We start from the raw sequence: 12,524 nt of genomic DNA on the forward strand, positions 1-12,524 counted from the left end.
TATTAGAAGCATATGGTTCTTCATGTCAAATGAAAGACTTTCCATAAATATTTTGATACGTGTAATATGGATCCACACATATTATAAAAAAATTTACTATTTTAATTATTCCGTAGGATTCCAATACACATGTCCAAATGTAAATTGGAGGTCCTCCAAGTGATATGGAAGACTCGGTACTTAATATAAGAATTAGTAAAAAATGCACCTCTTATTCCAAGAAAAGATTACATAAATTTCAAATAAAATATTTAACCAAATTATACTATATATATGAAAATTGATATTTATACACTTATATAATCATAGGTAGACCTGGCAATTTTGTGTTCGAATCGTGTTCGTGTCATCTCATTTTCAGATTCGTGTTGAAAAAAGTAAACCAAAATCCAACAAAAAAAACTTTCGTGTCACAATTGTATTAATTTATTCGGATTAGTATCGATTTCGTATCGTGTTTTCAGATTACATATAATTTTGTTATGCACATTATATTAATAATAACTTTTAAAAATATAAGAAATATGATATTATTTTTAAATACTTTATGTCATTTCTAGATTAGTATGTTAACACTCATCATCGAAAAGTCCGTTAATACCATGTTATGTAATGTGTTTATAACAATTTAGAAGGTTCGAATCATATTTTCAAGTAATAATTATAATTTTATTATCTTTATTAATAAAGTGACATAAAAATACCAAAGAAAATAACAATAATTTTAACTATTCGTGTTATTTCGTGTCGTTTTTGGGATTGCACATCAACCTTAGCCCAACCCAAAAATTTACGTGTCAGTTTCATGTCTACCAAAAAATGACACATTACCTACTAAGCTAAATCCAAAAATTTGCGTGTCGATTTCGTGTCGTATAATCGAATCATGCATACCTTTTCCACCTCAATCATAGGCTTAATAAAGTATTTGCCCCCCTAACTGGTCTAAAGAGCTTGATTGGCCCCTGAACTTTCAAAGTGTCCCGATAGCCTTCTCAACTTATATAAAATGTCTAGTTAGCCCCCTGAACTTGCGTAAAATGTTGCACGGAAACGGACATCGACATGGAAACGGACACGGACACAGGAAACGTTATTTCTAAAACATAACCTTCATAAAATAGCCTACAAACAGAAATAGACACATACAAAATGGACAGACACGAAACGCAGAAACGCTACTAACTAGAAGTGTCCGTGCAACATAGTGAAGTAACAGAAGATCGGCAAAAACTGAAAACGTCAAAGGCCTGGAGAAGTTTTTTATTGGGTCTTTTACATAAAGATCAGAAATGATAAAAATATTTATAATTTAATCAAATTGATAATTTTATTAGTATTATATCAAATATATCATTTTTTATTTTAAAAATGTAAGATATTTTTGAATTTCTATCATCTTTTAACATTCTCTAACCATTTCTAACCAATCATTTATTGATAACTTCCTAATTGACAAAATGCAAAATATGATTTGTTATAACTGTAAATTACTTTTTATAAAGGCTTTTCTGTGTAATTTCCCCTTTTTTATTTCGTGTAAACGCATAGAAACAATAGTGGGATTAGCAAGATATACTTGTATGATTATTACAACTAAGCTAAGCTATACTTGTATGACTTTACAATGAATGAATCTAACCTCAATGATTCTGGAAAATCAGTTGTTGCTTTGCCATCAACCTCTGGCCATGCTTAAACGCTGCGCCGCACGTTCAAGAGTGAGCTGCTGCCTCTGTAAGCCATGCCATAACTCACTGGAAGAACCATCTAACAGTTTAAGTTTAGCTATCTGCTTGTGAAGTTCTTCCAGTTTCACCACCGGAACAGTTGTAGGCCGCCCATGAGCACACTGCGTCCCAACAAATCTTAATGTCAGTTTGTTACAGGCAAAAAGATGCTTTTAGCCCCTCAACTTGTTAAAATGCTGAGTTTTGGACGTTGATCCTTTTATCTAGCGTGATCATAGTTGTTAGAATCGTACGAGTCACGAGTCAACTTGTACGATTCGATTCGATTCGATTCATGAAAAATTCAAGTCGTATCTATGGTACGACTCAAAAGCTTCATGAATTAGCCTAGTCACCACCGATTCGGCCGATTCACCGAGTCACCCGATTCGGTTGATTCAGGCCACCATTTAAAAAAGATATATCAATTTTTAACAACTCAAAAACTTACAGCAGAAGAAGATGACTATTCATTTTACAAAAACAAAAAAACGTACAGAAGTTATGAAACACAAATAGTTTCAATCAGATAACTCTTCACTTTACAAATTCCAAAACCTTCCTTCTTCTTTTCTCTTTATTTGTTATTATCTTCTTCTACTCTCTATTCTTTCTATTTTCTATATTCTGTCGGTCTCTACTTTCTTTTATAACTTGATATAATTTCTATTTAGATATTAAAATTGCATTTTTGGACTAATATTTAAAGTTAAATATGGTTAATATTTTATTTTTTATAGCATTTTGAATTTGATCCAGATCTTAAGATTCGATTCGATTCACGAGTCCCGATTCGCAAAATGAGATTTCGAGTCACGAGTCGAATCTCGATTTAACAACTATGAGCGTGATTTAGCCATTCACCTTTCAATTTTGTTAAAATGTACAACTTCACAAATGGAATTGTCAAGCACGCGGGAGAGGTACGCATGCTGTCAACTGATGGGTGTCAAAAATAAAACCATGTCATTCAATTTCTTTTACCAAATTTTGAAACGTAAGATCCAAAATGACATGTTATTCCTGGATCCTACATGTCAAAATCTGATAAAAGAAAATTGGATTTAAGCCGTTAATTTTGGCACACGCGTTAGTAAACGGCATATATACCCCCACGTGTGGCAGTTCCGTCTACCAAGGTATACAAGAAAGGTAAGATTCAGAATATCATGTTATTCCTGGATCCTACGTGTCAAAATCTGATAAGAAAAAAGTTGGATGTAAGCCGTTACTTTTGGCACACACGTTAGTAAATGGCGCATGTACTACAGGTGTGGCAGTTCCGTCTACCAAGGTATAGATTTTAACAAAATTGAAAGGTGAGGGCCAAAACTCAACAATTTGGCAAGTTCAGGGACCGAAAGTGTCGTTTTTCTGTTTGTTATCCAACATTTGTATGAAATATGCATATAGACATATTACTTGAAAACAGAGTGAAGTCTGCTTAAGCTCTTCAACAATAAGTGCACATTCTGATGGTAGCAAAGAATCTCCAAACATGATTGCACCTAAATAGCGAGAGAACGAGTAAAGGAACGGTCATCAAACTCAGTAAAATGTCATTGAAATTCCAATTCTAATGTAGCGAATGAAATAATGATTAAAGAAGGCAATACCTCTGCATGCTTTGTAATTTAGAACACGAAGAACTGATGGTGGGATTGTAGAAGAGCCATCTGTATCAGCAAGCTACAATTGCGAATTAGCATAGGTAAAAGAGCCAATGAATGATAAAAGAAAAGAGAAAGGATGAAGAGTTCTGAAAGGCTGTAATTCAATATTTACCTGCTCCAGAAATTCTAATAGGTCGCTGTCCGATAATTTGACACCTAAAATGCAGGGCACCTGCATATCATGATAAAGCAATGATATAATGGGCAGGAATATGATCCAAGTGTGTATATAGGGTTGTAAACTGGGCAGGACGACGGGGAATGATTCCCCTGCCCCCTTCCCCATCCCTGTCCCCGAATATTTCAGAGAATACTCGTCCCCGTATATGAATCGGAAAAAATCTCTCCCCGTCCCTGCTCCGTGGAGATTTTTTTTTTATATTAATATCAAGGGGTAAGATACCAAAATAGGCCTATGGGTTTTGGGGAAGTACCAATGCAGGCTCCACGTACAAAATAGCATCAATATAGGCTTAACGTTTCAAAAAGAGTACCAATTTAAGCCTTAATAACAGAACGTGACACGTCATTCATATTACTCCATTAAGTTCTGTTAATTGTACGTGGAGAGAGAAATCACAACTTAACAGAGTAATATCAACTTACCAGAGAGTAATATGAGTAATATGAATGACATGTCACATTTCGTTATCGATGCCTAAATTGCTAGGCTTTTTTAAACATTAAGCCTACAATACATTGATGCTATTTTGTAGGTTAGCCTAAATTGATACTTCCCCAAAAACCCTATTTTGGTAGCTTATCCCTAATATCAATAATGTAGAGAATATATATATATATATATATATACTTTTATTAATAACTTCGGATCCCAAATAGTCAGGGATTGGATTCCCATAGGGGGTGAGAGCATTCCCCATCCCTGTCCCAATTCAATTTTGGGGGAAAAAATTTCTCCATCCCCTTCTCATGGGAACCTTTTTCGGGGATCCTGCCCCGTTTACAACCTACGTATGTACATGCCGAAAGAAGCCCATGCTTTACCCCAAGAAGAGTGACCACAGCTGGTTGCTGGTGGAGAATATTCAAATTCCTATGGGAACAGAACCTAAAATCAGTTACAAAAATGCTTGTACAATAGATAAATATAAAGAGATTAAAAAGGCCAATAGCTAGCTAGCTTTTACAGCCTAAAAATGGAGATGCCAGTTGCATTCCGTGTCAAACACTCGTGCCGTTTCATTTTGAACCGATTCAAATGTCTTTGTTTAATTTCCATGAATAATTGGTAAATTCATTAATTTATATATTAATATGAAGTATTAGCTGCAGAGAGATGATGAAATTACTTTTTAAAGCTACAAGAACCCGGAGCTTGAATGTCGCATATCCATCCCCATTCTCTTATTTGTCCAGCATAATTTTGAAGCAGCTGATATCCTATCTCTGGAAGGGTCTGTTATCATATACATAGTTATCGCAAATTAACACCAGAGCAAAGGAAGCCTAACATACTACATTGCACGGATACTCTTCTTTGGAAATGTTTCTGTGTTCTGTGGCCGTGTCTGTTTTCGTTTCCGTACAACATAGTAACATTGTATTGAGGAAGAAAGAAGCATACCAGTTCTTTTTCTGCATCCAGATAAGAAACTGTCTTTGCTTCCCCAAATAATACCTACGCAATAAGATAATCAACGAGCCATCTTCTATAGATCCTATGCAGATCAAACGTTTAGTTTCAGCTATTTTTATACCTTCTGACGAAGCTCTTCCAGTTGAATTCTTTCATCTGCAGCATGCTGTCAAAACCCAAGACAAGCAAACACTTGTATCGTAAAACAAAAAATATGACCATCATAGGTTTTCGTTGAAAAGAAATTTCTTGAAAATTTATCACTGATGAAAAGAAAAGAAACCGAAAAGAAGATGCAGTGAAATGGACCTAGTCTACAACAATATTTACCTGATCTATAATAGCAAGTGTTCCACTGGCCACAATTGGGATAAATTTCTTGTCAACCTGATGAAGAACTTTGGCATCCTCGAGCCATTTTTTATGGATAGATTGTGGTACCAATGAATTTCCAGCAAGATGTAACAATCCTGAAGAAATGTCTAGTATATTATGCTGCTTGCCAACGTGTGATGCATATTTCTCCTGCATAGAAGAAGAAAAAAATTCAAATCCTTTGTCAAAACTTAACTTGTACACCAAAGGAAAAGTCGAGCTTCTATAGTTACAAAAATACTCAACTGCAATTTGTTCACAGCCATTCCGCCATTTGGTCCCAGAATCTGTTGATTCTTGAATTTCAGCTGGAAGAAGGCCTGAAAAGAAGTTATTATAAGTATTATCCCGAACACAAGCACCCAAATAAATGAGCATACTATGCTTTTACACATGTAAACAGGCCCTCATCCAAAGATCCACAACTGATGATAACGATATATAGGGGATTATACGAAGTGATCCTTATTTATGATGCTCACCACATCTATTTGTGGCGAAAACAGAAGCTAAATTAGACAGTGAATTGCTTTAATATGGTGAAGCCATTTGAAACAATGTTAACTGTCTAGGTCTATACAGTATTCTACATATCATCCATGAACAATTTCTAAGAGTACACTATGCTATTCGGGTATGCTCATCATTACAATATAATATCTTCCTCTAATTTTTACACAATCCTAAGCCCTTAAGCCAACCATAGCTTATTTCATCAGAAAGCAGCATTATGTTCAACTGGAAAATCATCATCCATAGGAGCTGTGAGCATTTGAAACTTTCACCTTTTTTATTCTCTTTCATATCCAGTATAATTGCTTGCTCATTCTCCACCTTGGGACTAAAACCAAATATTATACAGAGATCAGTTAGATTTCAAGGCAACAAACAAGCATGTGTAAGGGCACTGCCAAATTATAGCACCTGGGGCAGAATGTTAAATCTTCTGCATACTTTGGGAGAAAATCTAGTGGCTTCGGGCCATCAGTTTCTATAAAAGCTACAAGCATATTAGTGTACTAAAACCAGAGAACTGCAACAAAAATATGCAATATCACTACAAATACCTGGAGAAATAAGGCCCTTATGGGACAACTGAGCATTTCCCTCCTTCATTATAGAATGATGAGAGCTCAAGGAAATAAATCTTTTTTTGTGTCTGTAAAATGGTGGAGCTGATTGGCTTCTTTTGCATCGTTCACCTAGCTCCCTATTTTGACATCTAAATTGGTTTTCATGACTTTCATACTTGTCATCACTCGTGTCACCTCTAGAGTGCAAATCTAGAGGTAACCATTCAGTCTCACAAATTGATTTATCAGAATGTTCGAATGAAAATTCGTCATTTGTTATGTCTCCTTTAAGGTACTTGATGATGTCTTCAGAAGTATCTGTGTAGTCCTTAAAATTTGACACAGAAAAAGTATCAGTACTATCTTTGAAATCTAACATAGTACTTGTACATCCTGAGACGAAGTTATGTTGACCAGAGCTATTTGATGCAATGTTGTAACCATAGTTACCCTTGTCTGGTACATGTGCAGCATCCCAAGCTGTGGATTGAAATAAGGCATCTGATGAAAGAGAACACCATTTGGAATTTGACCCATAAAATGAGTCAGCATTATCACTATGATCAATTGAGCCAGAACCAAGAACTACCCCTTTAGCAAAAGGATTTCCATGAGATAAAAGTGACTTCTCTGAAGCCCCCAACAGATTATCAGCATCTTCAAGTATGTTGTTTCCCGTGCTATATGCAAGACAATCCCGAGGACATAATGTTTCAAGTTGCGCTGGAGATGTATCAAATCTGCAATTTCTGGTGTCAATCTTTATCATGTCAGAATTTTGAACACTGCAAACCCGTCTTCTTTTTGACTTTAAGTCGTCAAATGGAAATTCAAGATCATCCACACTGGAAGAATATGATCTATCAAGTGGAAGGCTTCTCCTTGAAGAGCAAATCTGTAAGAAAGGTTTCTTGCTGACCTCTAATTCATCAGAAAAATCATTATAACCCATTGAAAATGAATTTTCAGAAGATTCATTTACTTCCATAGATCTAGTCTTGTTAAATTCATCTTGCCAATCTAAGCTCCGGACATGGCTACTGACATGATCATAGGATCTTTCTCTAGAATTGACCCTATCTTCCAAGAAATAATTATCTTGCAGGAAAGAATTGGCCTCCAATGTCAAGAGATGTGTTTCAATTTTTTGGCCCTGTGGTTCACGTTCTGAAACTAAGCCATTCCATGATTGCAGAGAACAGTCACTTTGACATAGAAATTCTGTATCAGTTTCTCGTTCTGAAACATTCACGCAGAATTCTTCAAATGGAACTTTGTGACTCTTCACACTACATCTATGGTCAACCTCCTTGGTTAGCATGGGAACAGCAGGTGCGCGAGAGGGTTTGTGCTTCTGAGTCTCACTTTTCTTTACTGCAAATTCAGACAAATCTGCACCAAGAAAATATATGGTTAAAATTTTTTTCAGGGGAAGATCTGTAATTTCACAATGAAGCATGAGTTAATAATATGATGGTTTTGTGCACAAAATGATAACAACCTTCCTTCCAGGTTTCATCTTTCCTCCATGAACCACTTGCATGACTTGAGGATTCTGCTAGACACATTTGTATGGTTAAAAGAAATGAAATTCAGAAACCAACATATTAAGAAAGTAATGAAAATCAATGTAGATGAGAGGGCTTACTGTCAGTCATATTTTCCCTCCATAAATGTTGAATGGAATCCTCTATAAAATTAAGAATAGGAATCCAATCCTGGAAAAACAGGCCTAGTAAACTCAAAAGAAAGAAGAGATTTGTACAATAATTCCTGAAAGAAATTCGTGCCATGATGATATAAGAAAGTTCGGTCATGATGGAGAGCTTTGGGCAAGAAGCAAGTAAAATAAAATAACACAGTTTTACAGGAATTTTGAATAACAATTGCATATTTGACAAAAAAGGCAGAAAATAGAATAAAATTAAGTACTTCCCTTGACAATATATGTAATACCAATGCAAAAGAACCAAAGACATTATAATAATATACCAACACAAGAGAATCACAAGTATTTATGTCTATTGTTGTGTGCACTACCAAGGATTATCCGAGGAAATAAGGAGTTCTGAAGTAGCTCATACGGCTCAAGGTAATTTTTTTATTATTATTATTTTATCTCAACATTGTAAAGAAACAGAAAAATTGGAAGTCAGAGATGTCCAATGCAGAAAACCTTCATCATGAGTTGCCATGAATACACAAGGAATCACCTTGAACTCAACATATGTCTTTGAAGGCTCAAAAGTTAAATCATAGAGACTTCGAGGGCAGCTTATATTTAGAACATATGCTGGACATGCTTGAGGCTTCGATCTAGTTCCCTTCTGAGAAATGCTATTGACTTCCCAAGGATCTAAGCGCCCAAACCCAGTAGCCAATTGGTTCAATAATTTGTGTATTGGACCTTTGCAGACGAACCTTGAGTTGATATCTGTAACTGTTAAGGTTTAAAACAGATCAAAATACTCTCTCCCTTAACCACGATAGAATAGCTGTAAAAACAGGGGTACATTGTCTGCACATGTAGACAAAAGGATACACACATATTGGAAAGCCTGCAAAGGAGAAAAATCCTCCATTAAGGGATCAGATACATTAAGGATAAAAAAGCATCGACTCAATGACTATATAGATATACCTTAGTGGTTAAGCTATCAAAAGGACCAGATATATATCCAGAAAGCTTTAATACACCACCACTGATGTTCAATTCATGAAGAAATTTGGAATCGTCAATCCCATATACACTCATCAACAATGACAATGAAGAAGAGAAGCGCGTACATAGAAGCTCATCCTCGCTACAGTTGGAGAATAATTAATGTCATAAAACGATTATAATCATAAATGCTTCATTTTGCCAAATGTGATCAAGAAAGCCACCTTTCAATGTCAACAACTACGAAGCAAACTTTTGAATGCACAAGTGCAATTTGAAGTACGCACTTTTTGACCAAGTCCAAAACCTTCTTGAGGCTTCCATTTCAACATAGAAGATGACAAAACCATCAAATCATTTGAGGTCAACAAAATATAAAAGGTCATCCACCGCTCCAAACTGCAACAGATTTCAAAATGGCCAAACAAAAACCTTGATTGCATATTCTTTCTCCGAACAGGTTGGTTGTAAAATAAATCACGAACAATCACTGTCAAAATACATGAAGATGTTTGATAGAGAATGAAAAACCAAACAATAGCAAAAACTCAACAATACAGAGAATAAGATGCTTTTATTAATAAAACTCTCTCAAGACCCACTAAGCATATGGAAACTAGAGTAAAACAAGCTAGAATTGATCTGCATAGATGGAACGATTTTGAGGGGGAAAAAGTAAGTCCTTTGATGATGGAAATGCAAATTTAGGGGGGAATTCCTGATGCAAATGAAACTATGACAGATAAATTGATCTGACTTGAACTCAATCACCATAGGAACCAAAAATTCCCTTCACTCTGCCCAGATAGAATAGCCAAACACTCAAAGAGCCATATTACTGAGTTATGCCTCCTCTCTCACACCCTTCTCTGCATATATCAGACTGTACATCTTATTACCCATATAGCTAAGTACAGGTCACTGCTCCTATATGCCAACACAGCATAACTACTTCTCCTAACTGTTGATCGCTCACACTCTCCACCCCTTTTCCTTTCTTCCTTCTACCAAATTATGTGATCCATTCCTAATTTGAACCATCAATGCACCTAAGGTAGGCCATTCTCTAGCAGTATTGGACACATGAGAAATAAAGATTCTGGAAACTAAATTACAATCCACGTACTCTACAGCCAGAAGAATATATTTTTGTGCCTTGGAAGTAAAAATATGTACTACATAATAATATTACTAAAAAAACTGGTTACCTGTTGTTCCAACATCTTTTCGATCATCATTTACTCCAAGATACAAACATTTTGATCCCTGAAAAATTATTTGACAAGTATACCAGCAGCAACATGAAGTCACAATGGGAATGAGAGAATGAAAAGGATTACTGAAATATTTTATAAGCACGTCCTAACGACACAGACCTTCAGGACTTTACGATATCCATTTGGCATCCCGCGAGCTTTTGTTACAATTTCCAACAAGGAGACATCAGAAATAGAAGCCAATGCTTCTCCTCTGAAGCCAAAGGTAATAGCAGTGCTGGTTTCAGCCACATCAGGAAACTTTGATGTCACTGCGTGTTCATTGAGGACACCCAAGAATAAGGCTATCTAATAAATTAAGATTGATACAAATTTCACCAAAGGTTACATGCTGATGCTTCTTCCACCATGTACCTTCGACATACATCCCTTTTGAAATAGTAGGTTATTACTTCAGATGAAATCCTACAGTAAACGCCATTACTCCACAATAGTTTTACACTATAAGAAATTTAATCCTCACCATATGTTTTTTATTTGATGGTGCCTAGAAAGTGCATCAATTATAGAATTGATTTATATGCTTTCACCACAATAACAATAAAAAGGTTGGTATTCCAAATGAAAATCCAGTCAATATATATCTAGGATAATATGGATTAACCTAGGACAAAAAAAAAAAACCTTTCTTGAAAATCTGAAAGAATCCAAACATGCCTCATAAAAAAAAAGGGCGGCCCGGTCGCACTACGCGTCCCCGCTGAGCGAGGGTCCGGGGAGGGGTCCCACCACAAGGGTGTACTGGGGGCAAGCCTTCCGCTGCCAATTTATTTGGCAAGAGGCCGCTCCTAAGACTCGAACCGGTGACCTCTTGGTCACACGACAACAACGTTTACCGTTGCGCCAAGGCTCGCCCTCCCAAACATGCCTCATAAATTTCAAAATTTCACTCTGGAAGAGTAATTAATTTTTATGCATCTTAAACATCCTAAATGATCCAACATCTCAACTTCCATAAATACTTTGAAACCTGCCCAGTGTATTTGAACCATTAAGCATGCTCTCCCAAAAGTTTGTTCATAAACCTTAGGTTATATAAATGACATAACAAATATTCTAGAACCAGCTCATAATGTGTAGATTGAAAACGCTTACAAGCATCAATGTAAACAAATCAACAGAAAATTAACAAAATCAAATGAATGAAGATGAAGGTACCGTATCTTTCTCCCAATAATGCCAATCCATCCCGAGAGATGCCACATCCTGTAATTTACACAAGTCATAAAACTAACCAAATTAGATATCATAGCCTTTACTCTGAAAGAGTAGCATTACTGACCATCATCCTCTACTTTAACATAGCAGGTTCCCACACCTACATAAACAGACACCTGAAACAGCAATTAATTCACATCTTTCATAAAACCGTTCAATCACAAAAAAAAAATGAAAATCAAGACAAAAAAAAATGTGCCCTAGACTGCATAGAGTGTAACTGTGTAACCTACCTTAGTAGCTCCAGCATCCAAGCTGTTAAAAATCAATTCCTCCATGACCCGTGTCAAGTCAAACAAAATAATCCCAGAACGCATCGAGTTACGAATTGACTGGGGCAAGCGCTCAATACTCCTCATTAGGAACTCTTTAAGTCTACAAAAACTAATCAAATGGCCATCAATTAACCATCAAATGATCAATCTAATTGGAATATTCAACAGAATCGCTGCGATTATTTACTGAAATGGATGAAGAAAAATGCAATGAAGAATTAAAACAGGAATAGATTCACTTGCCTGAGAATGCGAATTTCGTTTTCCTCGAAAATCAGTAGAGACTTCACTTCGACTGCCTTCTTTATAAAACCGGTACAATGAACACAAAAAAGGCGGGTTTCAGACGAGTTTTTATACCAGGGTTGAGTTACTCTAACGTACGCAGCGGGTGATGAGAGGCAAGGTGCGCAAGCGGATGGGCGTTGCTAGGATAACACGTAGGCGTTCATTTTGAAGCACTGTTTGACACGTGTAAGGAGATAACAAGATAAAACGAATTAGGGTGAAAATGACCCGGGAAATTAGCATGGACGGTTAATTCAACCTAATTCGACATTTAGGTATAATTTCAGTGGATAATATTTTATAATTTAATCTAAATTTAATTGTATTCGGGGGGCAGAGATAAGGGGATCAGGAGG

General features: G+C 36.0%; 1 protein-coding gene across 9 annotated transcripts; it reads right to left on the reverse strand.

Annotated features, from left to right (window-relative positions):
* Window positions 1-1,302: 1,302 nt before the first annotated feature.
* Window positions 1,303-12,187, reverse strand: LOC136209076 (DNA mismatch repair protein MLH3). 9 transcript variants are annotated; one of them, XM_066000444.1, is made up of 26 exons: window positions 12,124-12,187; window positions 11,839-11,980; window positions 11,670-11,721; window positions 11,546-11,593; window positions 10,487-10,638; window positions 10,319-10,376; window positions 9,543-9,600; window positions 9,335-9,427; window positions 9,090-9,252; window positions 8,991-9,006; window positions 8,662-8,882; window positions 8,097-8,166; window positions 7,950-8,003; window positions 6,443-7,840; window positions 6,300-6,375; window positions 6,161-6,216; window positions 5,622-5,695; window positions 5,331-5,525; window positions 5,122-5,166; window positions 4,989-5,042; window positions 4,714-4,820; window positions 4,409-4,457; window positions 3,516-3,575; window positions 3,347-3,419; window positions 3,153-3,238; window positions 1,303-1,852 (listed from the first exon to the last, which is right to left on the reverse strand). In XM_066000444.1, exons 2-26 carry the CDS (start codon window positions 11,962-11,964, stop codon window positions 1,679-1,681), a joined length of 3,558 nt encoding a protein of 1,185 aa, XP_065856516.1. In that variant the 5' UTR covers window positions 11,965-11,980; window positions 12,124-12,187; the 3' UTR covers window positions 1,303-1,678. The 9 variants fall into 9 exon arrangements, 6 of the variants coding, with proteins under 6 accessions (XP_065856516.1, XP_065856514.1, XP_065856515.1 ...); XM_066000442.1 differs by having other exon boundaries at window positions 7,950-8,006; XM_066000443.1 differs by having other exon boundaries at window positions 7,950-8,006; window positions 11,839-11,989; window positions 12,124-12,183.
* Window positions 12,188-12,524: the final 337 nt, after the last annotated feature.

Source organism: Euphorbia lathyris, chromosome 10 (genome assembly GCF_963576675.1).
Source record: "Euphorbia lathyris chromosome 10, ddEupLath1.1, whole genome shotgun sequence".
Classification (NCBI taxonomy): domain Eukaryota; kingdom Viridiplantae; phylum Streptophyta; class Magnoliopsida; order Malpighiales; family Euphorbiaceae; genus Euphorbia; species Euphorbia lathyris.